At 43.4% G+C, this 27,608-nt stretch overlaps 1 protein-coding gene across 1 annotated transcript in view; it reads right to left on the bottom strand.

Moving 5' to 3' along the window:
* Window positions 1-14,198: 14,198 nt before the first annotated feature.
* LOC119088440 overlaps window positions 14,199-27,608 on the bottom strand; it is a 20,843-nt gene continuing 7,433 nt past the window's right edge. Inside the window, exons 9-15 of the mRNA XM_037208270.1 lie at window positions 27,162-27,322; window positions 26,896-27,070; window positions 25,585-25,700; window positions 24,951-25,051; window positions 22,705-22,834; window positions 15,739-15,876; window positions 14,199-14,579 (exon numbers count right to left, since the gene is read on the bottom strand). Coding sequence (XP_037064165.1) covers window positions 14,346-14,579; window positions 15,739-15,876; window positions 22,705-22,834; window positions 24,951-25,051; window positions 25,585-25,700; window positions 26,896-27,070; window positions 27,162-27,322 — 1,055 coding nt within the window. The 3' untranslated portion in view covers window positions 14,199-14,345. The remainder of the gene's footprint in view (window positions 14,580-15,738; window positions 15,877-22,704; window positions 22,835-24,950; window positions 25,052-25,584; window positions 25,701-26,895; window positions 27,071-27,161; window positions 27,323-27,608) is intronic.

Here is a 27,608-nt window from a genome sequence, read left to right as displayed (position 1 = left end):
TTCTTTCTTTCTTTCTTTCTTTCTTCTCTTTCTTCCTTCCTTCCTTCCTTCCTTCCTTCCTTCCTTCTCTTCTCCTCTCTCTCTCTCTCTCTCTCTCTCTCTCTCTCTCTCTCTCTCTCTCTCTCTCTCTGAGACAGGGTTTCTCTGTGTAGCTCTGTACCTTTCCTGGAACTCACTCTGTAGTCCAGGCTGGCCTCAAACTCACAGAGATCTGCCTGGCTCTGTCTCCCGAGTTGGAATTAAAGGTATGCACCACCACCGCCCGTCCTCTTCCACTTTCTTATGAATGAACATCATAAGACAATACTTTTGTACTACACTGCTTTTTGCAAATGTGCTGTTGAGCTCGTTGTTTTAAGCCTAAATGCTTGTATATCCCGAAAAGGTCATTATATACGTCTTGAGTTATAGATGCATAAGTGATGCTCTCTAGTTACTTTTGTGTCCAATGCCTATCCAGATGCACTATCATAATAAAATTTCCACGTGCTCTGCTTACCAGTGAATGCATCACCAGTTCTGTTACAGTGCAACTGTGTGCCTTGCATAGGTATTGCAAAGCTCTTGCTATTGTACTCTTACTTCCATTAGTACTGTGTGCCTATCAGTCCCGATGCACATAGGAGCTGTTGCAACGATGTTTCAATGCAGGTAGTTTCAGAACTGTACAAGGAAATGCACCTGCTTTGTTGGTGATGTACATTAGATTATGCTACAATAGTAATATATTGGTTTTTGCAAATATACCATTGTACAGTGAGTTAGGCATTCATGCATGTGTTTTACAAAGATGCCATTTTGTAGTGCATGAGCTATAGACACATTCATGGTGTTGACCTATTCCTGTCATGTTCAAACAGCATCCATGTCTACTGCTGTAATAAAAATCTGCCTTCCAGTGAATCTATCACCACTTCTGTTACAAGACAACTCTGGGAGGTGTGTTGGTATTTCAAAGCTCTTGCCCTTGTAATCCTACTGTCATTTAAACTGTGTGTTAATCAATCCCTGTGGTACCCTTATGAATGTTTGTGCTGCTGTTGTGATGCAGGCAACTTCAGAGTTGAACAGATAAACCCGACTTCTTTGTTTATAAATGCACAACACAACACGCTACATTTCTACTACACTGGTTTTTGTAACTATGCCATTGTGCATTGCTTTAGGCACACATGTGTGTGAGTCAGAGAAGCCACAGTAAGTGGCTTGTTATAGATGCATCTGTGGTTCTCTTCCGTCCCTTCATGTCCAGTGAATGTCCAGGTGCACTGCTATAATAAAAATCTCATGTTCTTGGCTTTCCAGCGAATCCATCACCACTTCGGTGACAGTACAACCGTGTGTGTTGCTTTGGTATTGCCAAGTCCCGCCATTGCCATCATACTACCATTAGCACTGTGTGCTTCTCAATCCAGGCTAGTTTAGGAACATTCGTGCTGCTGTTTTGCGGACACTGCAGAGCTGTACGAGCAAATCTGTCTGCTTCTTTCTAAGTGATTAGTGATAGTGTATTAGCTTTTGCACATACACCATTGTGCAGTGTGTTAGGCGTATCTTCATGTGTTTTGGAAAGAGGCCGTTGTGAGTGCTTGAATGACAGATGTGTATGCTGTCCTCTCCTATTCCATTCAAGTTCAACCCGGGTCCAGGTGCACTGCTATACTGACAATTACATGTGTTCCCCTGTCCAGTAGATCAATCACCTCTTCTGCTGCAGTAGAGAATCATATTGATGCAATGGGATTACAAGTTCTTCCTCTTTTAAATACCACAGCCATTTTTTCCTATGTTCTTCACCATCCTGAGGGACATAGGAACACACAAGCTGTGGTTTTGGTATAAGCAGCTTCAGAATTATACGAGCAAACCTGCCTGCTTCCTTGTGAGCAGAATTTAGATCCCCTGCAGTAGAAGTGTGTTCATTTTTACAAATACGCTATCGTGCACTGTTTTGGTCACATGTGGGCATGTTTTCCAGAGATGCCACTGTGTAGTGCTTCAGTTTTAGGTATGCACGCTTTGCTCTCGCTTCCATTCTTGATCATCAGTCGGTGTGCGGGTGCCATGCTGCAGTGAGACTCTCACATGCTCTGCTTTTCTGTAAACCAGCCACCACTTCTGTTGACAGTACGTCTCTGTGAGGTGCGCTGGTATTACGAAGTTCTTGCTGTTGTAGAAATGCTACTGCTTTCATTATGTTCTTACCAATCCCGGGACACTTAGGGATAGATTGGCTGCTGTTTTCATGCAAGCAACTGCAGAAAATATGCCACTGCCCACTGTTTCGTCACACTTGTGCATGGTTTCCAAAGGTGACACTGTGTGGCGTTTCAGTTGTAGATGTGTATGCCACGCTGCTCTTCTACTCCATTCATGTTCAACCAGCGTCTTGGGGCAATGCCACACAAGTCACCTCATGTTCTCCTCTTTCCTGTAAGTCAACCGTGTCTTCGGTAGAAACTGCTGCACTACACTATTCTACTCATACACTTCTGTGAGAGAAACATGTCTGCTTCCTTGTAAACGGGAGTTAGGCTGCGCAGCGTTTTAGTCACATGTACATGTGTTTTCCAAAGGTGTGACTGTGTGCTGCTTCAGTTATAGGTTCCTGTGTTGTGCTCTCCCATTCCACGCCTGTTCAGTCCGTGTCCAGGTGCAACGTTACAAAAGTAACCTCATGCCTCCTGCCTTCTTGTAAATCAGCCACCATCTGTGTTACAGTACATCTCCGTTGAGTTGCATCAGTCTGACAAAGTTCTTGCTGTTGTAAACGTGCTACCATTTTCGTTGTTTTCTTAACCATCCTGGTCTACATGGGAGCCTGGTACTGCTGCTCTGATGCAAACAACTTCAGTGATCAATGGGTAAACCTGTCACCTTTATTATAAGCAGAAGTTAGATTTCACAGTAGTAGAAGTACATTAGTTTTTGCAAATACGTCATCTGCAGTGTTTAAGTCACATGTGAGTGTCTTTTCAGGGGTGCTGCTGTGTAGTGCTTCAGCTATAGATTCAAATGTTTTGCTCTCCCACTCCATTCAAGTTCAAACGGGGTCCAGGTGCACTGCTGTAATGGTAATCTCATGTGCTCTCATTTCCAGTAAGTCAATTGAGTCTTCTGTACAATACAGAATTATATTGGTGCACGAGTATTACAAAGTACTTATTGTTGTAAAAGTAATGTTATTTTCACTGTTTTCTTAGCAATCTTGGTGCACATAGGAACATACATACATGCTGCTGTTCTGATACAAGCAACTTTGACGTTCTATGAGTAAATCCATCAGCTTCATGGTAAACGAAGTTTAGATGTTGTTGCAGCAGAAATACACTGGGAATGGAAGAGGAGAGCACTGTGTACGTATCTATAACTCAAGTACCAATCAATGACGACATCTTTGCAAAACACAGGTACGTGTACGTGTGACTTAAATACTACACAATGGCATATTTGCAAAAGCAATGTACTATTACTGCAGCAAATTTAAATTCCATTTATTAAAAAAAAGGAGTACAAGTTTACTGGTAGAACTCTAAAGTTTCTTGCATGAGAACAGCAGTAAATGCATTCTCATGTGGACCAGGATTAAGAACAGAGCGAAAAGGGTAGCACTTTTATAACAGCAAGAATTTTGTTATAGCAATGCACCTCACAGAGATGCACTGTACTGGTAATTGATTTACAAAAAACAAAGCACATGAGATTATTATTTCAGCAATACAACAAGATGCTGATTGAACACCAGCGGAATAGAAGAGTGTGGCATATACCTCCATATCTGAAGCACTACACAGTGGCATCTTTGGAAAAATACGCAGAAATGTGGCTAAAACACCACACAATGGAATATTTGCAAAAACCATGGTACTAATACTGCAGTGAATTCTAAACTTCCTTCACAACAGGCCATAGGAGTTAACACATACAGCTCTGAAGTTGCTTGCATCAGAACAGCAGCAAGTGTGTTCCTAAGTGGACCACAATTGTTAAGAACACAGGGGGAAAGGTAGTATGCTTACAGCCTGAAGAACTTTGTTATACAAATACACCACAAAGAGCTGTACTGGAGCAGAAGTGGTAATAGATGTACAAGAAAGCAGGGTCCATACGGTTACTGTTTTAGTACTGTGCCAGGTCACTGGTTGAATGAGAATGGAATAGAGGAGCTCAGCGTAAGCATGTACAAGTGAAAAAGTATATAGTGAAATCTTTGGAAAAACACATCACACAATAATGTATTTGCAAAAAACATTGAACTTCTACAGCAGTGAGATCTAATCCCAGTTTCCAAGGAAGCAGACTGGGACGTTTGCTTGCCTCAGAACAACTCTGAAGTTTCTTGCTTCAGAACAGGAACACTTACGTTCCCAAGTGGACTTGGATTGCTAAGAAGAGTTAAAATGGATACATTTTCACTAAAGCTAGCATTTTGTTATACAAATGTGCACTGAAGCACCATGAGCCCGGCATGCACAGTTCTGCACCAGGTCCTATACACTCACATTATGTCTGCCAGGTTAGTAATTTTATAGGATTCCTGAGTATGTGAATGAGTGGATCTCTGGTGCTTGTGCTTTCTTTTGCATTTTTTTAAATCTTCTGTTGATTTGTCTAGTCCAACTTTGATGTGATTTATCTTATTATATATGTATATATATACATATATATATTTAATGAATGATTGAATGAATGAAAACCTAGCCACTAGGGTAAAGTTTAACAACTGAGCTGTCATTTATACCTGCTGGGAGAGGGAAAATCAGCTTTCTCCAATGGAGTGACAGTGTATCAACCGTTCCAGTGCAGGCCTCCTGTTCAGGAGTAGTTAACCAGCATATAGTGGACTCTACAGTGTTTTTTGTGTGCTTTTATTTGGGTATAATTTCGTGAGGTTTTTTGTTTTGTTTTGTTTTGTTTCATTTTGTTTTATCTTCTTTTCTTGAATGGGGTATTATTGTCTTGGTTCGGTTGTTTTTTTTTTTTTTTTGAAAAAGAAAAAGTTGGGTGGGTGTGGGGGGATCTGGAAAAACTTGAGTGAAGGGAAGAACATGATCAAAATATATCTGAGTTTAAAAATTGTCTTAAATAATAAAAAATATAATAATAAAGGAGTTTTTAAAAGAACAGTGAAATGCTAGTATTTTACAACAGCAAAAACTTCGTCATACCAATGCACCCCACAGAGCTGTACTGTAACTGAAGTGGTAATTGATTTAAAAGAAAGCAGAGCACATGAGATTAGTATTGTAGCGCTGCACCAGGACACTAATTGAACAAGAATGGGGTAGGAGGGCACAGCATGAGCATCTGCAACTGAAGCACTACACAGTGGAATCTTTGGAACACACAGGCACAAGTGACTAAAACAGTGTATAATAACATATTTGTAACAAACAATGTACTTCGGCTGCAGCAAATCGAAATCCCTTTTACAACAAAGCAGATAGTTTCACTGCTACAACTCGGAGGTGGCTTGCTTCAGAACAGCAGCGCACACATTCCTGAGTAAAGCCGGTTTGTTAAGAACACAGTGAAAACGGTAGTACTTTTATGGCAGCAAGAATTTTGTTATACCAATGCACCTCACAGAGGTGTACTGAAATAGACGTAGTGATTGATTTATGAGACTATTGTTATCACTAACCAAGACACAGTGGCATCTTTGGAAGACCCAAGCACTTGTGACTAAAACATCCCACAGTGACATATTTTTGCAAAAACCAGTGTACTTGAAATGCAGCGACATCTAAATCCTGTTTACAATGAAGTATACAGGCTTACCTATATATCTCTGAAGTTGCTTACATCAGAACAGCAGCACCTTTGTGCCTAGGTAAAGTAGATTTGTTAAGAACACAGCGAACATGGTGGGACATTTACAGCAGCAGGAACCTTGTCATACCATGCACCTCATAGAGATGCACTGTCCATAAGTGATGAGTGATCTACAAGACAGCAGAGCACGTGACAGTATTACTGTAGCACTGCACCAGAACAGTGATTGAGAAAGAATGGAATAGAAAAACTCAGCATAAGCATCAAGAACTGAAGCATTACACAGCAGCATCTGTGGAAAACATACACACATGTGTCTAAAACAGCACAGTGTTGTATTTATAAAGACCAACGTGCTTCTACTGCAGTGAAATGTAAACCCTGTTTTCAATGAAGGGGACCGGTTTATTCATACACCTCTGAAGTTGTTTGCATCACAACAGCAAGGCAAATGAATGTTCCTAGATAAAGAGGGTTTGTTAAGAACAAAGTGAACATTCCTGCCAGAGAAGCAGGTAGATCTTTATCTCTTCCTCTGCTCCTAAAAGCCCAAATCTCCTGTCGTCCCCAGCTCTGCAGCAGAACAATGGCTGCTGCCTCCCTAGCCCTCCTGCATCCATCTCAGGTGGATCACACACTTCTTCCCTTCTGAAATGCCTTCTACATACACTCATTGCTTTGTCCCAGCCCCCAACTCCAGCAGGGGCTTCCTGGGAACCCACAGGCCACTCTGACCATGGAAGCAAGTAGGCTAACTATAGATCTTCCACTCGCCCTCCACCTCTCCAAGTGCAGTCCCCCAGTCTCCTCCCCAGCTCTTTAGCAAACCTTCTGCTGTGGCCTCTCCTCACACTCTTGACCTCTAACTCATGGGACTAACTAAGCAGAATCCTGGTGGAACACCCAGCTTTCCTTTCTCTTGTGAAGCCAGTCCTTCCCCATTTCTAAGTCTCAAGTCCCAATATCCTGAAATACATTTTAACTGGAACTGCCAGTACCCATATCTATCAGGACCCAGGAAAATTTTTCCTACAGGCAACATATAGTCACCACACTCTCCTAAAAATCAGAGAGGAAACAAAAAACAAGGAACAAAACACCCACCCAACAAAGACAATACCAGACATCAGCTCCTAGAATTACAATCATCCCAAACCCAGATACATAGATACCAGAATATAAATGCAATCAATAACAGCCAGGAATATGTTTCCACTAGAGCCTTGAAATTGTACCACAACAGGCCCTGAGTATTCCAACATAGCTGAAGCACAAGCAAAAGACCTCAAAACTGCCTTTCTGAATATGATAGAGATCCTTAAAGAGGAAATAAATAATCCGTTAAAGAAATCTATGAAAACACAAACAGTGGAAGGAAATGAATCAAACTGTTCAAGCCTTGAACATGGAAATAGAATCAATAAAGTTGTACTATAAAACTATAGTAATAAAACAGCATGATATTGGAATAAAAAACAGACATATTGATCAGTGGAATTGAACTGAAGACCCAGATATAAATGCACACCTTTTTTAAAGGAGGCCAGAAATAAATACGCATTTGAAAAAAGACAGCATCTTCAACAAATGATGCTGGTCAAACTGGATGTCTGCATGTAGAAGAATGCAAATAGATCCATACTTATCACTCTGCACAAAACTCAAGTCCAAGTGGATCAAAGACCTCAACATAAAACCAGACACACTGAACCTGATAGAAAGAAAGTGGGGAATAGCCTTGAACGAACTGGAATTGCTGAACAAAACACTGATAGCCCAGGCACTAAGATCAACAATTAATTAGTGAAACTGAGAAGCTTCTATGCTGGCAAAAAGATGTCCTCATTTTGATAAAGTGGCAATCTACAGAATGGGAAAAGATTTTTACCAACTACACATCTGATAGAGGGTTAATAATCCAAAACATATATAGATCTTAAAATCTAGATATCAAGAAAACAAATAGCCCAGTTAAAATGGGGTACAGATCTAAACAGAATTCTCAATAGAGGAAACTCAGATGGCTGAACACTAAAAGAAGTGTTCAGCATCCTTGGCCATCAGGAAAATGCAACTCAATACTTTGAGATTTCATCTTATACCTGTTAGAATGGCTAAGATTTAAAAACAAAAACAAAAACAAGTGATAGCTCATGCTGTTGAGGATGTGGAATAAGACTAACACTCATCCATTGCTGATGGTTGTGCAAACTCATAGAGCCACTATAGAAATCAATGTGGCCATTCCTCAGAAAGATGGGAATCAACCCACCTCAAGATCTATACTACTCTTGGGCATGTACCTGAAGGATGCTTCATCCTACCACAGAGACAATTGTTCAGTCATGTCATTGCTACTCTAATAATAGCCAGAAATTGAAAACAACCTACATGTCCCACAGCAGAAGAATGAATAAAGAAAATGTGGTAGATTTGCACAATGGAGTACTACTCAGTCATTCAAAAAAAATTACATGAAATTTGCAGGCAAATGGATAGAACTAGAAAAACTTATCCTGGGTGAGGTATCCCAGACCCAGAAAGACAAACATAGTATGTATTTGCTTATATGCAGATGTTAGCTGTGAAGTCAATGATAACCAAGCTCCAATTGATAGAATCACAGACAGTAGAAACAAAGTAAAGGAGTAGAGGTCACAGATAGATCTTGTTAGGAAAAAAAAAATAGAATTGTTATGGAAGGATGGGGAGGTGGCTGGAATGGGAGGATCAAGTCAGGAGGAGGAATTGGGAGGGAGTTGTGGAGAGAATACTGGGAGAGATAGCTAAATCAAAGGGGTGTGTGAGGGGTTAGGAATGAAACCTAATACAGCAGAACCTTTCTAAAATAAATACATGTATGAAGGTGATCTAAATTAAATCAAGTAGTGGGGAAAACAGAGGTCCCACTATCTATCTCTTGTCACCTAATGAAGCATCCAGTACTGGGACTGTGTTACATCTAATTGAGTTGTTGGCCAAAGAGGCCCCATGAAAATCCCCCAAACAACACAGGCTACTACTGAAGACAACACCTGCATTGAACATGGAGATGTTGAACTGGTGCCTACATAGAATCTTCACACTTCCATCCCAGCATCTTTGGTACAGGAAGGTACTCGACATGTTATCAAAAGAGAAAAATAAACACCAAGCCAGCCACAAACCCTTTGATCTACCATGGTGTCCTGCCTACAAGATATGCTAGGGCAATGGTGGCCCAAAGCTTATATGAGAATAACCAACCAACAACTGATTTGACTGAAGGTCCACTCCATGAGATGCAACCAATATCTGGCTCTGCTTGGGTGACCAAGAACCTGAGACTAGATAGTCCAGGGACCCAGGGTAAAACAAAATAATACTGGGCTTTAAAAAAAAAAAAAAAAAAAAGAAGTAATGATAAAATGACATCTAATGACCTAATGACATTCTGCTATACTCATAGATCAATGCCTTCCTCAGTCACCATCAGAGAAGCTTCATCTGCAGCAGATGGGAACAAATATAGAGACTCACACCAGACATTATGCAGAGAGTGAGAAACTTTGGAACATATGCCTTTTTATAGGGCTCAATCCTGAAACTCCCCATTTTACAGCCTAGCTCATATCTAACCTCTTCCTTTGTTCGTTCTTTCTTCATACGGGTGAAATTTTAGAGTTTTGGCATTTTCCACTGGCTGCCTGTGGGCATCTCTGAGCCATCACAGTCTAGGCTTCTCCCTGCACAGGGATCCTACGCTATGTGTTATTGGCTTCACTCAACATGGCTCCATATGTCCTTCACCCTCTCATTATCCTCATGCTCCCAAATACTGAAATCATTACCTACATCAAGCCATCATTCCTGATGTGTTCCACTTTGGGGGCCCTGGGCTCTGGATCACACTGTTCCTTCTGCCTGGAAACTTTTGTCTTGGATTTGGGGATTAAACTAAATCCAGTTCAACTATCAACTTGTTCAACAAAGGTTTTCCAGATGCCTGTTGGATTCTGCCTTCTCTATGATTCCGCCATCTTTACTTGCACTTAAAAAAAATGATATTCACCTGGACCTGGTGGTTCATAACCTAAAATCTAAACACTTGGGTGGCTGAGGCAAGAGGATCTAGAGTTTGAGGTTAGTTGAATCACACAGTGACACTCACCACAATCCACTTACGTGTCAGCTTGTAGTCTTGCAGAGGGCAGGCCTCATATTGGAATAGTGTTTTATAGATAGGAGGTTCCCAATAAAAAATACTCCTTGAATGGGCTTTGAGAGGTGTTTACCCACCAACCCCACAGCTCCCCACAGTTTTCTTGAGTGTGAGCAGCAGGAAATATTGGATAGAAGGATTTAGATTGTGGAGATAAACAGATAAAAAAATAAAGGATAGCCTCCAGAGGGCCTGGAACCTATGCCAACGGGCCCTGACTGTCTCTGCCTCAGGGTATTTATAGAGATGCCAAGGGGTGGAGCAAAAGACCTCCTCCCCAGCACAGCCAAGTGCAGACCATCTCAGACACCTGTACTCGGGCCAGTGGTTCTAATCATCCTCTATGTGGACCTGCTGGGTAAAGCCATGAGGAACCTGAAAACGGGCTCCCTCGGGGCTTTTATAAATAAACCAAATAAAATAGTAACATCTTATATTTATTTGAATGATCCTTGTGCTGAGACTGTTCTGCAAGCTTTGCATTCCCCACAAAGCCCTCCCCACCAGCCTGTGAGGTGGCCTCTGCCACAGTGTACACGTAGAGGTGAGAAAATGAAGGCGTAGGAAGTTGATGAATTTGACTGAGGTCGTGAGCCAGCTAAGAGCTGGAGCTGGATTTCAAGCTCTGCCCCCTGTTTCCTGGAATGCAAGGATAAATGCTTGAGCCTTGCTGTGGTTTAATATGCTTTGAATGTTCACCTTAAGGTTCATGTGCTAGAAGCTGGGTCCTCAGTGTGTGGGAGTTGAGGAGTGGAGCCTTCCTCAGAGAGAAATGGAAGGTGATTAGATCAAAGAATTGTCTCCCTCTGGGGGGGTGGTAATGTTGTTCTCAAGGATTTTAGTCAAGTGCACGTTGATATAAAAAGTACCAATCTAGTTTCTGTCTCTCACTGGCTTCCTATTTCATGATGCAATCTCTTCACACATCTTCCAGCCATTGTGAAGCCATTTCTCAAGAAGTCATTGGCAGAGACCAAACAGATGTGGTCTCCTAATCCAGGTCTTCCAAACCTATAAACTAAATACATTGTTATGGGCTACTCTTCTACAAGAATATGGGCTTTGCTGTCATGTTGCTGGAATACAAACCTGCCTCTTACAAGTGACAGCTGGTCACTGTGGCTCTTGAAGGTCTACAGAGCATGGTGCTACTGGACAACTACGATTTACTTAAGAATGAGACAAAATCAAACACCTAGAGCTCTAGCTCGCTCAGGCCTGGTATCCCAATAAGGAGGAGAAGTGACTGTTTTCAAGGATATGTGGGTTAAGTCCAGTGCAGCCTGTGCTAGGCAATTCAGAGGCACTGGGCTTGCTTCCGGATCTCCTGGCAGCTCTGACACACTGAGGTCAGGTTCACACACAGCTGCTCACCTTGCTGGGGTTGGGGAATCTGGCCAGTGGTTCAAACTCAGGAACAAAGAGAATCTGTGACTGCCCTGGCCCTCCTAAGTAAATGTCCCTCTAGACTACACTACCCTCCTGGTGGCATCCTTTAAGAGCTATTCCTGGACTCAAGGACAAATTAACTGTCCTTACCAGGCCTATGACCTGGGGTTCACAGTCAGGCTGTCAGTCCTGCATCTGGGTATTCCATAGGATTGTCAGAAATACAGATGCTTAGGTCCAGGAAGCAGAGGCTGCATGCAAACAAGATCCTGGTGTTTCTCTTGCCTACTCTGGAGGAGGAGGCTCAATGTCTTCCTGCCACCTTCTTGAGATCACTCCCCTCCTGGTGTGGGTGCCTAATCCTGCAGTCCTGGTGCATGTCCCTGGCACATGTTTCCTGTGTTTCTGGACTGCTGAGCAGGAGACCTGAATTCACTTGGGTCCAGTGTCCAGCCACTACCATGCTGGCCCCCTCTGTGAAAGGGTGCAGACCTCTGGCTTTGCTGGGTGACAATTAGCCTGGTGGTTAACTGAGACCCACCAGAGGTGGTATTGGACGGAGGTCTGGATGGATGCACTGTTACTTCAGTAAGTGAGCTCTTCTCAGAATGAGTCCTAATTTTTTTCCCAGGTAGTTCCATTCCATAGTCCTGACTATGTTGGGAGCAGATGTGATGTCCTATCCTGCCCATGAATTTGCTTCTTCTAAGGGAACAAACTCACACATTTCTGCAGAGAGCAGTTATGACATTTCTGAGAAAGGGGTATCCATCAGGACAGCAGAAAGGCGCTATGCTCAGCCAAATCCCCCGCTCTCCAAGGAGGACTTGATAGTCTGTCACTTCCTTGGTGACCTGTGCTCTGTTCTGGTCACTATGCAGCAATGTAATAAAATACCAAATGCAAAACAACCTACCAGGAGACATAGTTTATTTTGGCTCATGGTTGGGTCTCTTGGCTCTGTGTTTCTGAGCCTGTGTTTAGGTAGAACATCATGGCAGAAAGGTGTGGCAGAGCAGGTCACTTCTTGGCACTCAGAAAGGAGAGAGACAGAAAGAAGAGGAAAGAAGAAGAGAAAGAAGAGGAAAGCTCATTTCTCTACAACTCTTACTATATATATATATATTATCTATTCTAGCTCTACCCACAGCACCTATTACTGTCTATATCTATATGTCTCCAAGAATGAAAGCCACTCTTCAAAGACATGCCTCCAATAACATGTTTCTCCCAACTTTTCTTCACCTCTTAAGAGCCCATTGAGCTGTTAACTTTCCATGGATTAACCTGTTGATGGAGTTACTGCCTTCATGAGCCAATCAGCTCTCAGTAGTGCCAGGGACCAGGAATTATTGAAATTAGCCTTCACTATGTGAGCCTTTGGGACCTTTTAATATCCAACCCATAACAATTTCATAGGAGAAAAGGTCTTGGGAACTCAAAGCCCAAGCAGGGCCATATCACACACATAAGACAGGAGTCTCCTAGGGACCCCAAAGTCTTGGGATAGAACCACAGCAACAGGAGAAGCTTCAGGGTGAGCGTCCATGCACGTCCTTCTGTGGAATCCTCTTCCTAAGGAAGCCCAGGTAACCCCTCCTAAACAATATCATGGTGTGACTGTTACTCTTTTTCCAGATGTATCACTAGCATGAAAAGCTCCTTCCTTCCTGTATCTAGCCAAGACCCTTCCTTCCACAGCCAAAGCCAGGCTCAGCCTAGCTTCTCCTTGACCCTGTTGCTAAGGGCTGTGGCCAAAGCCTCCTTCCTGTCCTTCAACCTTAAGTCTCTTCTTATGTTCAGGTTTATCCACAGTGTTGGTGCTGGTTCTACACTTTTTCTCCTTGGTTTTAAGCAGAATTAGATTATCCTTGAGTTTGCTATGTAAACAAGGCTGCCCTCAAATTCATAATCCTTGTGCCTCAGTCCGAGTGCCAGAATTATAAGGAATATATTTTGTATTGTCCCTATGTAGCAGTGTGGCTTCCTGGTGTGACTTAGTGATCCAACCTGCCTAGAGGTGGTGCCCTATACCAACTGCATTCATTCAGGTTCTGTGTGTCACTTGAGTGTGAGTTTCTGTGTGAGCATGTGAGTTTGTAAATATGTTTATGTTTGTCTCTATGTCCGTAGTTGTGTGTGAACATCTGTGTGTGTTTCTGTGTGTGTGTGTGTGTGTGTGTGTGTGTGTGTGTGTGTGTGTGTGTGTAGCTCCCCAAAGAGGAAAGACACACTCAGCTTTGAGGAACTCATCCAGAAGGAGGGTCCATACAGCATAGATAACTAATGTGGGAATCACATACAGGTAGAGACAGAGGAGGGCATGGATGGTGGTTTATGCCTCTGGTGTAGGTCTAGGGTGATATGGCTCTACACAGGACAGGACAGTGGAGGAGGCCCTGCCCATGAAGGGATGTCTCAAAAAACATAGAAGATACCAACAATGGACTTTCAGGAGGCAGAGAGCTGAGAGTTGCAGTGTGGCAGTCACTCTGTCCTCAGGAGTCTCTGGCATTGGAGGCCTTTGTATGGTTCAGCAGACCCAGCCTTTGGATAGCACCTACTCTCTGACATCCAGGAGGCCACTGTAGCCAGAATGGGAAGTGGGCCTCCAGGAAGTGCATTAGGACATTAGAAACTCATCAGAAATGTAAGAAGGAAGGTGTGATGTAGATAGGCCTTTTTGTACTTACACTCCAGAGCCTTACCTACAACACTTCTGGCCCTGAGCCCAGTGACCCAAGCAACCTTTAAACAGCATGAACTCAGACCATAGGACACTGTAAACATGGCTTTACAGACAGGATGCTGGGAGCATTCACTGATTTCTTCATCCTAAGTAACTTTATTGTCCCTCACCCCAAAGGACCAAAACAGAATTTAGCACATGCTGAGGTCAGCTTCTGACAGAAATTTGCGTGTCCACAAAGAAGCACCTCTAAGCCAGCATAGACCCCCAGCCTCAGGTAACCATTCCTTCCTAACACGGGGATGTAGTTGTGTCCTTGGTGTAGAAGGTACATCCTACAGGTGGCCACCTTTGCATCCACGGTGACTCGGGAACTTGCTGGCTAGCACTGTGGCTGGATCGGCTCCCTTCTGCTCTTGAGCTGCTATTGGAAGTCTGGAGGAGCAGGGACAGTTCCCACTCCAGGTCCTCAATCCTCTGAGCCAGGTGGATCCTTTGTACCTCCAGCATCAGTGCCTGTGTGCCCTTTAGGACAGGACATATGTAAAACAAAGAAAAGTGACCTTCAAAAGCTCTCACTTTTGTTACATTGTGTAATACTGATGCTCTATGGATACCAGCATCACCTCACTCTCAAAAATATATCTAGAGATTCTTCTAGGACCCATCATCAATTCATGGAAACAGCATGCCCAGTTTTTTGCCATACAAAAGTAAGACAACAGTCAAGTCACTATGCAGTTGGTGTAATCAATCATTGGGAATAATTACTGAACAGTTAAACCTCATCCATACTATAGCCCTTCGCCTCAACCTGTTTGTTCTAGGTATATTTTAGTGACTATTTCATAAGAAGGAAGCTCCCCTGTCCCTTTGTCCTCACAAAGTCATCTTTTGTCATTCCCTGTAGCTGAAGATGAGGGCAGCATCTTGTAGCTGGTACTCCACAGGTGGAACAAGCTTCACAGCTGCCCACTGAGGCAGAGGAAGGGAGCTCAGAGAGGAACCAGACCCAAGCTCTGCAGGAAGCCCACAGTCTGGGACAACCCAGAAGATACAGATCATGGAGAGTCTCTGGGACCAAAAACAGGCTCTGTCGGCTAGACAACATCTAAAAACAATCTTTTGAATCAGAATACCAGGCTGGTCTGGTACTTGCTATGTAGCCAAGGCTGGCCTGTGTGTGTGTGTGTGTGTGTGTGTGTGTGTGTGTGTGTGTGTGTGTATGTGTGTGTACGTACATGTCTTATTATTGTATGTGATGGAGATCAGAGGACAACTTGTAGGAGTCAGTTCCTTCTTTCTTTCTACCATCTGGGTTCCAGGAATCACATTCACTCAAGCCACCGGTTTGCACAGCCAGTGCCTTTACATATTGACCCATGCTGGCTTTCTGCCTCCACTGATCCTGGTAGGACAGCTATCTCTATTATCTTTCTTGTACTTCTGCAACAGTCTTTCTAGCTATGAATATCCTTAGAGAGTGACACCCCCCCCCAACTTCATGGTGTAGGTTCCCCATCTGTAGCCTCAACCCTTGGTCTTCCTCACTCACCAAAAGGCAGCATATAGCCATAGCTATTAGATGTTCTGGTCATAATTCATCTCTGTGGAAGGGGCTCTGGTCCCACAAGATCCCCATGTAGACACTGGAGGAGCTGAGGTCCTCAGCGGCTTAGCTTACCACAGAGGTGTTGTCTTCCCCTAGGCAGAGCCGGTCCAGCTTGTCATCCTCCTTCTGGAGCTCCAAGATTTGAGCACTAAGCCAAAAGAACTCCTCATTCAGCTCATCCAGAGCTTCTTCCACCTGCCATGTCTTTTTCTAGAATGCAGAACAAATTATTTGTTTTCTTTTTTTCATTTAGGGCTCAGCCTTGTTATGTTTCCAAGACTGGCTTTGAACTTTTTGGTTCCACAGATCCTTCCTTGGGTACCCCAGTAGACTGGGCAGTAGATGTGTGCCACTGAGAGCAGCAGGTGACTGCATTTGGTGCTGAAGAACTAAGTCTAGGCTCTTTAGGAAAGCATTTGATCACTGAGCCTCATCTCCAGGCATCTCAGAACCTGATGAGTCAACCCAGATTTACAGGAAAGACTATGGTAAAGAAATGTGCTATGCTGCAGGAGCAAAAAAAGACATCTAGCCTGAAAGTGAAGTCAGGGAGAGGAAATTTAACTGAATATTTAAAAATGGACAGGAGATACCTGGATTGGAAGATAGCATAAGCAAAAGAGAACAGCATTTTATAAAAGCCAGAGACATGGGAGAGTATAGAGAGTGTTGATCCAGCTATCTAGCCATTCGTCCATGCACCCATCCATCAATCCATCTATTCATCCATCCACCCACCCACCCTCCTTGCCTATTCACTCAAATCACCATCAATTCACCCACTGTTCATCCATTTTTCATCCCTTTACATATCCATCTACCATCCAGCCATCCGTCTATTTATTTATCCAACCTTTCACCTTCTCAAACTTCACTCTGTGTTTCTATCTACCCACCCATATATCTACTCCCACTCTACCTACCCATCTATACATCATTCTTCATTCATTCACTCATCGATAAATACATACTTAGTGAGGGTCTGGAGAGATTGACTCAGCAGTTAAGAGCACTTGCTGCTCTTTCAGAGGACCTAGGTTTAGTTCCCAGAACTCTCATGTGGTGGCTTACAACTGTCCATAGGCCAGTTACAAGTAATCCAATGCCCTCTTCTGAATCCCATGGACACAGGTATGCACGTCGTATACAGACAAACATGTGAGCAAAATATTCTTATTTGTGAAATTAAAATTTCTTTTTTAATTCTGAGAAGAGACCCTTGCTGAACACCTATAGTGTATTAAGGCAATGTTCAATTTTGGGACTCCATTAGTGAAAATCTGTGAGTTTGCAGACAGACACACAAGGTAAGAAGTTACCTGTGAAAAATGGTGTCTAAACAGATGTTGGGGTTGCTGTGGGAAGTAGCTTAAGTTTGGCAGCATGGAATTTGTTTGGGAAAGTAGAAGAAGATGCTAGAGAAAGGGATAATTAGGGGCCAGGGATAGCAGATCACCCAGGGCCTGTGTGTTCTTCCCAGCTTTGAGGGATCATCAAGCGCTGCTAACAGGACCCATGTGGTGGAGGTGTGGCAGTTTACCCACCTGGAAAAGAATGTTTCAGGCTCCCTGACAGAGCGGATCATGCTACTGAATTTTGGCTAAAGTTGTTGTTGAGTGGATACTAGACAAGAAGCTAGGCCAGGTATAATGGTTTATGCCTGTAATCCCAGAACTCAGGATCCTGAAGCAAGAGTACTGCCGTGCATTCAAGACCAGCCTGGCTACAGAGTGAGAAGCTGCTTCAAAACAGACAAAGGAGTTCAATTCCCAGCATCCACATGGTGGCTCACAACCTTCTGTAACTAAAGTCTTCTGGCTTCCACTTGTGTTCTAAGGCACCTGTGCACCTGCAGTCACACACAAGAATACATACACACACACAGAGAGGAAACAAAACCAAATGTAAATATAAAGAAATCGCATTCATATATCTATTAATCAAATACCTAGAGATAATTTTAACCAAGTGTATGAATGATCAATTATAATGAAAATTGAAAAGCATCAATGAAAACAATAGAAGAGAATGGACACACACACACACACACACACAGAGACACAGAAGAAGACAGAGAGAGAGAGAGAGAGAGAGATCATGTTAATGAATTAGAAAAATTAACATTGACAAATTGTTCATACTTTCCAAAGCAAAATACTAATTCAGTGTATGATTTTTTTGTCAAAATACCAATGAGATTATTATCATATAAATATACACTTATGTGAATATATTTACAGAAATATACACATAAAAACATCACCCATAAAACATGAATAGAGTCAAAAAAGACCCTGAACAGTCAAAGTAACCCAGAGATTGAAGAAGAGAGGAAAGGGGGAGGAGGAAGAGGAGAAGAGGAGGAGAGGAGGAGGAGGAAGAGGAGAAGGAGAAGAAGGAGGAGAGGAGGAGGAGAGGAGAGGAGGAGGGAGAAGCAGAAGCAGCAGCATTACAATACCTTACTTTAAAACAAACAGCACAGGACTGGAGAATTAGTTTAGTAGTTAAGAACATTTGTTACTCTTGCAGAGGACCCAGGTTCAATTTCTAGAAATCACATGGCAGCTCACTACCACCTGTAATTCTAATTTCAGGCTACCAAACACCTCCTGACCTCTGCAGATACCAGGCATGTACGTGGTACACATACAATATGCAAGCAAAACACCCATACATGTAAATAAATAATAATAAAAATAAAAATTAAAAATAATAAAACATACTACAATCTGGCATGGTGGTACACATCTATAACCCCTGCACTTAGGAGGCAGATACAGGAGAATCAGGGTTCATGAGTATCATTGGCTACTCAACAAGTTTGAGGCTATCTAGGTTACATGGAACCTTGTCTCAACTCCTGTTCTTCTCCCTCAAATATACAAAGTGATAGCCAAATCATAATCACTAAGAAATATCTGTAGACATTTGTCTGTGTAGATAAGTATAGTCTTCACCACTCATCAAAAAAATTTTGCAACAGAGACTACCACAGAAAGTCACAACCAATCAAAATGCAGAGTTATAGAGCCCAGCTAGAAATTGGAGAGATGGTCCTCTCAAGGAAAGAGCACATCAATTGGTTGTCCAGTGAAAACATATATGCAAGTAATATTATATGGACTGAATAGGTTATATTTAGGTGTGTGTGTGTGTGTGTGTGCAGTAACAATGGAAAAAGAGAACATAAATTTGAAGGAGAGCAGGAAGGGGTACGTGGGAGAGCCTGGAGTGAGGAAAAAGAAGGGTGAAATGTAACTATTATCATCTCAAAAACAAAATAATAATAATTTTAAAACCAGACATAACCATGAGCAGACCAAAGAAACAAAATAAAAAATCTAGAAATAACTCAAGTACCTAAAGCCAATTGCTTTTTGACAGAGGCAGAAAGAATAAATATCAGAGAAAGGAAAACGGCATATCCACACACAAAAGAAACACACTGGGCTCCTTGTCCTTAACGTAGAAAAGAAATTCAAAATAGAGCAGAAACTTAAATGTAGCCTGAAACCGTAACAGCAGCAGAGGAAAACATGGCGGCGGCGGCGGCGGCGGCGGATGCTTTAGGACATAGACTTGGTTAAGGGTTTTGTACATGCTCCCAGAAGCATGGGCAACAAAAACAACTCAACAAAGCCCCAGACATGCTTCTTTATAGCAGAGGAGCCATCAACAGAGTGAGGACGCAGTCTCCAGCACAGGGGAGAGAATCAGAAAATCGTTGGTGTGACAAAGACTTAGTTTCTTGAATACATGAGGAACTCAATACAACATCAAGCAAACACAACCCCAAACTCTGTAGTTCATTCAAACGGGAAGTGCAAGAAATGGACAGGTTCACCATCATCGGGGAAGTACATTGATGAGACAGTTCACCCAGGGGAGAATGGCTGTCGTAAAGTGACAAAAATTACATTGCGGGGAAGGACTCAGAGAAAAGGCAAGTCTTATACATAGTTGGTGGCAATGACAATGAATTCACCCATTATGGAAAACACTCTGGAGGCTCCTCAAAAAAAAAAAAAAAACAACAAAAAAAAAAAAAAACAAAACAAACAACAACAACAACAACAAAAAAAAAACTCCACTCCCAACTGGATCCACCATATGATCCAGCAATCCCACTTTCGGGAATATATCCTAAGGTACCAAAACCAGTCTCTTGAAAAACACCTACACCAGATGTAAATCCACACACTTACGGACACCTGACTTTTTTTTTTTTTTTTTTTAATAAAGAAGCCAGAAATACACAATGGGGAAAAAAAAAAAAAAAAAAAGAAAGCATTTTCAACAAATGGTGCTCATCTAACTGGATATCTGCATGTGGAAGAATGCAAATAGATCTATATCTATTGCCCTGCACAAAACTCAAGTCCAAGTGAAGTCCAAAACTTCAGGATAAAACTCGATACACTGAACCTGATAGAAGAGAAAGTGGGGAATAGCCTTGAATGCATTGGCACAGGAAACAGCTTCCTGAACAGAACACCAATAGCACAGGCACTAAGAACAACAATCAATAAATGGGACCTCGTGAAACTGAAAAGCTTCTGTCAGGCAAAGGACACCATGAATAGGACAAAATGGCAGCCCACAGAATGGGAAAAGATTTTCACCAACTCCACATTAACAGAGGACTAATTTCCAAAATAAAGAACTCATGGAACTAGACATCAATAAACCAAATAATTCAATTAAAAATGGGGTACAGCTCTAAACAGAGAATTCTCAACAGAGCAATCTAAAATTGCTGAGAAACACTTAAAGAAATGTTCAATATCCTTAGACATCAGGGAAATGCAAATCAAAACTACTTTGAGATTCCATCTTATACCTGTTAGAATGGCTAAGATTGATAAGTGATAGCTCATGCTGACAAGGATGTGGAACAAAGGGAACATTCCTCCATTGCTAGTAAGAATACAAACTTGTGCAGTCACTATGGAAATCAGTATGACGGTTCCTCAGAAAATTGGGAATTGATTTACCTCAAGACCCAGCTATACCACTCTTGAGCATATACCCAAAAGACAATCCATCCTACCACAAAGAGATTTACTCACCTATGCTCATAGTAGCTTTATTAATAATAATTAGAAATGGGAAACAACCTAGATGTCCTCAACTGAAAAATGGATAAGGAAAATGGATCCATTTACACAATAGAGTATTACTTATTTGCTAAAAAACAGTGACATCATGAAATTTGCAGGCAAATTAATGGAACTAGAAAAAAAGTCATACTAAGTGAGATAACCCAGACTCAGAAAGACAAATATGATATGTACTCACTTATAAGTGGACATTCGCTGTTAAGAAAAGGATAACCATGCTAAAGTCCACAGACATGGAGAAGCTAAGTAACAAGGAAGGCTCAAAGGAAGACACATGGATCTCCCTGGGAAATAGAAGAGATTTTGCAGGTGGACTGGGGGTGGGTAGGGAATGGGAACAGGAGGGATAGGTGGTGGGTATGGAGAGAGAGAGTACTGGGAAAGACAACTGGAATTAGGGGGCATTTGGGATTGATGTATAAACCAGTGCAGTGGAAATTCCCTGTAACTACAAGAGTGACACTAGTGAAGTCTTTTAGTAATGGGGAATCAGATCCTGAACTGGCCATCTTCTATAGCCAGGCAGGGCTCCTAGCAGTATGACTGGGACATCAACCCAGCCACAAAACCTACAACCAACAATCTGTCCTGCCTGAAAGATGTGCTGGGGTAATGGTGGCACAGAACTTGTGGGAATGGCCAACAAATGACTGGTCCAACTGAGGCCCATGCCACAAGTGGGAGTCTATGCCTGACACTGCCTGGATGATCAGGAACAGAGGATGGACAGCCAAGAGACCCAGGACAGAACCAATCACAATTGTCAACAACAACAAAAAAATGGTCAATGAAATGATTCCTAATGATATTCTGCTATACTTATAATAGGTGCCCAACCCAGTTATCATCAGAAAGCCATCACCCTGCAGCAGATGGAAGCAGATACAGAGACCCACAGCCAAACACTAAGCAGAGCAGAAGAACCTTGCAGGAGATGAGGAGGAGGACATCACGAGAACATGGTCCACAGAATCAGCTAAGCACGACCCACAGGGTATCACAAAGATTGAAGCGACAATCACAGACCCTCTATATGTATAATCTAGGTGTTCTGCATGTGTGTTATGGTTGTACAGCTTGGTGTTCTTATGGGACTGCTAACGGTAGGAGAGAAAGGTATCACCAACGCTTGCCTGTGCTTGGGACCCTTTCCCTCCTACTGGGTTGTCTCACCCAGCCTTGATATGAGGCCTATTGTAATTTGTTATACCATGTTTAATTGATATCCCTGGGAAGCCTGCTCTTTTTGTTGAAGGAAACAGAGGAGGAGTGGATTTGGTGGGAAGGGGAGTGAGGGAGACAGGGAGGAGAGGAGGGAGGCATGAAACTGAGTTTGAGATATAATGCATGAGAGAAGAAGAAAATTTAAAGAAAAAAAAGGAAAACACATTTACACTCTTGAGTTTGTTGAATATTATTCATGGTATTAAGAGAACAGCATCCACCTAAGCATCCACTGATAGATCAATAAATACAATGTTATACATGTATATATGAAAGTTACCAGCCACAAAATGTTTCCATCATATGGCTGCAACTGGAGGACATAGTGTGAAGTACAATACATCAGACACAAAGGGCAATGACCTAACTTGTATGTGGAAGCTGAAATGTTTATCTCATTGCCTGAAATTCTTTCAAGTCTCATAGGCTTCCATTTCCTGTCCTTGAGAATACCATAGCCAGTTACTAAATACATGTTGGTTAAATGGATGATGCTCCTGACTAGTATTCTCTGGTCATAAACTATCTCCTCTTGACACTTTTTCTCCAAAATTGTGCTTGGTTTCTGTCTTCCAGACTTGCAAAGTGACGAGGTAATGAGCAGGGTTGAGAGGAAAGACAGAAGGACACACAGAATCTTGGGTGGGCGCAAGGTGGGTGGAGAACTTGGGCTGAGTTCCAGGGCTGTACCTACCTGCAACTCAATATCAGGTCTATGTCTGAGTCCAGCCCCAAGGATCCCCTTCTCAGGACTGAGGGTCTGAGCATCCCTTCCTTTAACGTCCTGCTTGGGGATCTGGAGAGGTTCTGGGGCCTGCTGGAGCCTGTGGATGAGGAAAAGAAAGGTCCCCTTGAAGTTCCACATGCAGTAGTAGACCAGCCCACCTCAGTGTGCACTGCATGAAGCAAGAGCCATTGCTCACTACTGCCCAGGGCTGACTGAGGTGGTTCTGCTCTGTGAATCTTCCAGGCTTGGGAGGGGAACTGTGACCCTGTTATCACACTGACACATGGTCACACACCCTACCCTGTCTTTATGTGTCCTCCCTCCTCCTGTATTGGTCTCAAGCTTCCAGCAGTATTATGCTCTCCAGATTCCACATCTCTTTCTGGGCATTGCTAGAGGGGCGGTGACTAGCTACAAAACCGAGGTCCTTTCGGAAGGTCACCTATGAGCCACACCTCAGCTTTCTCATCTGATGTCTTTGTCAAGGAACACCTTCCACCCGTTGTGGCAATTTAAGACCTCACCTTTATTTAAATGCCCATCTCAAACGATCCCATCGGCATTGGCCTTTTGCTGAATCTTGCAGATGTCTTTAAACTAGAGCTCTCTCTTTTGTTCATACATTCCCTGCCTTATGGTTTTTGCACTGTCAGACCAGTTCTTTCTGACTTCATCTTTAGGAATTTTTTTCTTATTTTAAGATAAGGTGTTTTTATGTAGCTCAGGCTGGTCTCACACTCAATATGATCTCCTCCTTTATCAGCCTCCAAAATGCTGGGATTACAGATGCATGTCACCACACCTCATAGCGCCCTGCATCAAGGATAAGGATATGTGCTTGTGCACAAGATTATCCTGCTAGTCTCTAAGACAACTGACTGGAGAAAGCTTTTGCTCAGAGTGCACAACACTTGAGGCACAGTCCAGCCAGGAATCTGAATCTCCAGAGTCTTAGCTTTTCTTCCACTTATGTGTCCTTTATTACTTAAGGACTAGGTCCCATGATATTAGGGTGGTGGTTCTCAATCTTACTAATGCTGTAACCTTTTAATATAGTCCCCCATGTTGTGGGTGACCCGTAACCATAAAATTATTTTCATTACTACTTCATAATTGTAATTTTGCTACTGTTATGAATCATAATGTAAATATCTGTGTTTTCTGATGGTCTTAGGTGACCCCTATGAAAGGGTCACTTGACCCCCAAAGGGGTTGCAACCCACAGGTTGAGAACCACTGTATTAGAAGGCGAATCCGGACTCTTTCCCCTCTGCCTGTAGGAGATGTTAGCTATTTGTTCACTTTCTAGGCCTCTTCACTGAGGAAATTCAATAGTGGGTGCTTCTTAAAGGGAGGCTGACCATGGCTTCCATGAAAGGCTAGGGGGAGACTGGGGTAACCTTCAGTATGTTTGGTCTTGAGACTCATGCACTCAAAATCCATGATACTTAACCTCTGTGAGACTCAGTGTCCTCACCTTTAAAGTAAAGGTAGTGGCAGTATCTACTCCTTATGGTTGTTGTGAGAATTAAATTGGATAGCATATAAAGCATTAATTTATCACATATACATGTCAGCAGTCAACAATCCTTACCACTCATGGTCATTAAAAGCAGGTGAAGGGAAATACAAAGCACATAGATAAATTGGGCCAGTGAGATGGTTCAGTGGGTAAGGGTACTTACTACCAAGTCCAACAATTTGACTTCAGTCCCTGAAACCCTCATGGTAGAAGTAGAGAACTGTCTCCCACAAGTTGTTCTCTGACCTCTGTGCATGCGCCATGGCACACATGCAACACACCCTCCCCCATACATATAATAAACAAACAGATAGAGAAATCCAGTCTACATAAGAAAATGAGTTCATTAGAGCCCCTGGGTGGGACTAAGGGAAGGGTAGTGAGAGATCCCCATGGAAAAACTCTGTAGATATGATAGTGAAAAGAAGAATTAGTAGGCTGAAACATGAAGTCTGGGCTCTGCCAGAGCCAAGTGGGCTCAGTTTCAAAGGTCAGTCAGTGAACATCCATAACAAACATGGATGACCTCGGTGGGCATAAAGAACCTCCAAACCTTGTATTTGGATTTGAATGTCTTAAAGCTTCAAATCAAGTTGTGTTGTGAAATATAAGATGGTCATAGTCAATATAAGATCTAAAGGTTGTCCCTAGAGGTGCCTCTACATAGACCATCAGGCCAGTCCTACCCCACCTTGTGCTCTGGGGTTCCTGGTCATTGAATGGAGGCTGTCCCATCATAGGTGAGTCCCTCTGACTGGTGAAGGAAGACTGTTCATCATGTTGGCTAGAGGCCTAGGAAGAACAGAGTGTTGTGGTCAACAAGCACAAACAGAGCCCTGGGGTTTCTGACTAGAGTTTACAGCCAGATGGGAGAACAAGGTCCCAGGGAGTGTATAAGTATTCATATGTATGTGGTTATTGGTATATATATTGTTTATGCATGCATGATACACCTATAGGTCCCACTTACCTCTAAAGGCAGTCTGTTTTGCTCACACACAGGTACGTGTATGCATCGTACGTTCATGGGTCCCACTTAACGCCAACGGCAGTCTGTTTTGCTAACATACAGGCATATGCATGCATCATAGGTTCATGGGTCCCACTTAGTTCCAAAGGCAGTCTGTTTTGCTCACACATAGGTACATGCACACATCATAGGTTCTTGAGTCCCACTTAGCCCCAAAGGCAGTCGGTTTTGCTCACACACAGGTATATGCATGCATCATAGGCTCTTGAGTCCCACTTAGCACCACAAAGCGAGGGTGACCGGCAAGCTGTCCTGCTCATACAAGTGCATTCAGTTGCTTCTAGTGACCTCTCACCTTTCTGCTGGCCCCAACAGGTGGCTCTCGTGCCCGAGAAAGTGCTGATGCCAGGGCAGTGATGGCTCTGCTAAGCTCTGGCTGGAAGCCCAAGGGAGAGATGCTTGGAGTACAGCCTAGGGAAGAAGACAGAGCAGCAGAACATCAGCAGTCATCTCAGCCCAGCACAGGGAACCACCTGATACCCACTTTCCCTGTTCTTCAGTTCCTAGCCACATGTGGGGCTAAGCACATGCCACTCCTCTTCCCATTGTCTTTTCCCTTTCACGACACAAAATCCCTCTCTTGGTGAGATGGTTACCTTACTGTGCTCAAGGCTGTGGACAGAGCCTTGATCACATGTGGAGATGCTTTGTGCATGAATGTACATATAATCTCTTTGCTCTGAATATCAAACTATTTCTTACTTGTGTTTAACAATAAACTATTCACAGGTCTGCCGATCCTTTATATACATCTCTCTATGGTTCCTTCCCCTTATTTCATCTTCTCCTCTCTCCAGCTGTGCTCACCATGCATCCCTACAGACACATCTCCCTCTGTCCCCACACTCAATGGCACTATATCCTGTGTAGCCTCCTGGGGCTTGACAGGGACAGCATGACATTCCACCCAGGAGCTTTTCCTGGGCTATAGAGCAAACTTCCTCTGAAGGTAGATTAATTGCTTTCTTTCCTGTTTGATGGAACTTCATATCCCATTGTTTGGCATGGGCATGGTCCCCTGTCAAGGAAAATCCTGAATCCTCCACCTTGCAGTATGTGATGGTCCAGGATGGCAATTAGCTTCATCTAGCCTCCTAATGCACCCTGTCAGTAAGCATCCAGGGTGGGTGGGGCCATCTGGACACAGCTTTACAGCTTGTCTCAGGAAGTTTTCAGGGCAAATAGGCTTTCTTGGCCCTCCTCTCAATCATTGGCCAGAGATGACAAGATGTTAACCAGAAGCCCAAGAAGAAAGAACTGGTGTAGAGAGAAGCCCACAGAAGCCTCAAATCCCCATGAGGGGGTCAGACAGGAATGAGACGGGTTTCTGATGAATGTCTGACCGAATTTCCCACTCCCTCCCCAAGACCAGTCCTCCAGCATCAGGACCTGCAGTCCTCATGATACTTGCAGTACATAACAGTGGTGTCCCTGTCATCTGGATCACTCAGTAAATCACATCCTCAGACAATGAGGGGCCTGGTACTGTCTCCTGAGACTCAGCTGAGCACCACACGAGATGACTAAGTGGAGCTGCACACTCAGGCAGCGAGTATTCATGCTGCGACTCTACTGCTGGTCCTCCACAACCACACCCGCCTCTCACCCGGAGCAAGCTGCCAGGAGTCTGTCCGAGATGAGGCAGTGTGACTGGCTCTTGCTTCCTGTGGTTCCTCGCTCTCTCCAGTGACTGTTTCCCTACGGGTTTTGACCCATGTCTCAGGGTGTTTATCCTTGACCAGAGATGGAAGTTCTGTCAGGCTGGTGCCCTGCAGAAAATCCTAGAAGAATCAGAGCCGTGTTAGCTCTTTGTAGTGGGGTCCTTTGGGTTCAGGCTTTCTGGGTGGTTGCCCAGGGAGAAGAGGGGCTGACCTGGAGTCCCTGTAGCTGCTGGCTTGCCGCCCTGTAGAAGGCCAATGCATCCTCCCTGTGCCTACTCAGCTGGGCTGCTACGTGCAGACTCTGGTCCTCCAGCTTGTCATAGAGTGTGCGCACACTGAAGTCCTCCAGGGTCAGGGCCTGGGGTGGTTCCCCTGTCAGGGGAGATCTTGGAGTGAAATTTGTGGATGAGCAGAGAACCGGGTGGGGAGGGGGGGGAGAAAGCCAGCTGCTTCCCACCCCAGTCAGCACTGAAGAGAAGGAGAGTGAGGCCTTATGGGAAGGAAACTGAGGGCTTTATGTGTAGTAAGAAGTAGGGGGAGAACCTATTCTGTGTGGCTGTGATCTAAAGGGCTTTGATTGCATCATAGCTGACTCAGCCTTCCTGGGGGAGCCGTGTGGTGTCCTCCGAAGCCTTGCCGGATGCTTTATGCCCTCTCC

This window comes from Peromyscus leucopus, chromosome 9 (assembly GCF_004664715.2).
Source record: "Peromyscus leucopus breed LL Stock chromosome 9, UCI_PerLeu_2.1, whole genome shotgun sequence".
Taxonomy (NCBI): domain Eukaryota; kingdom Metazoa; phylum Chordata; class Mammalia; order Rodentia; family Cricetidae; genus Peromyscus; species Peromyscus leucopus.
This window is presented reverse-complemented; position numbering and strand designations above follow the sequence as displayed.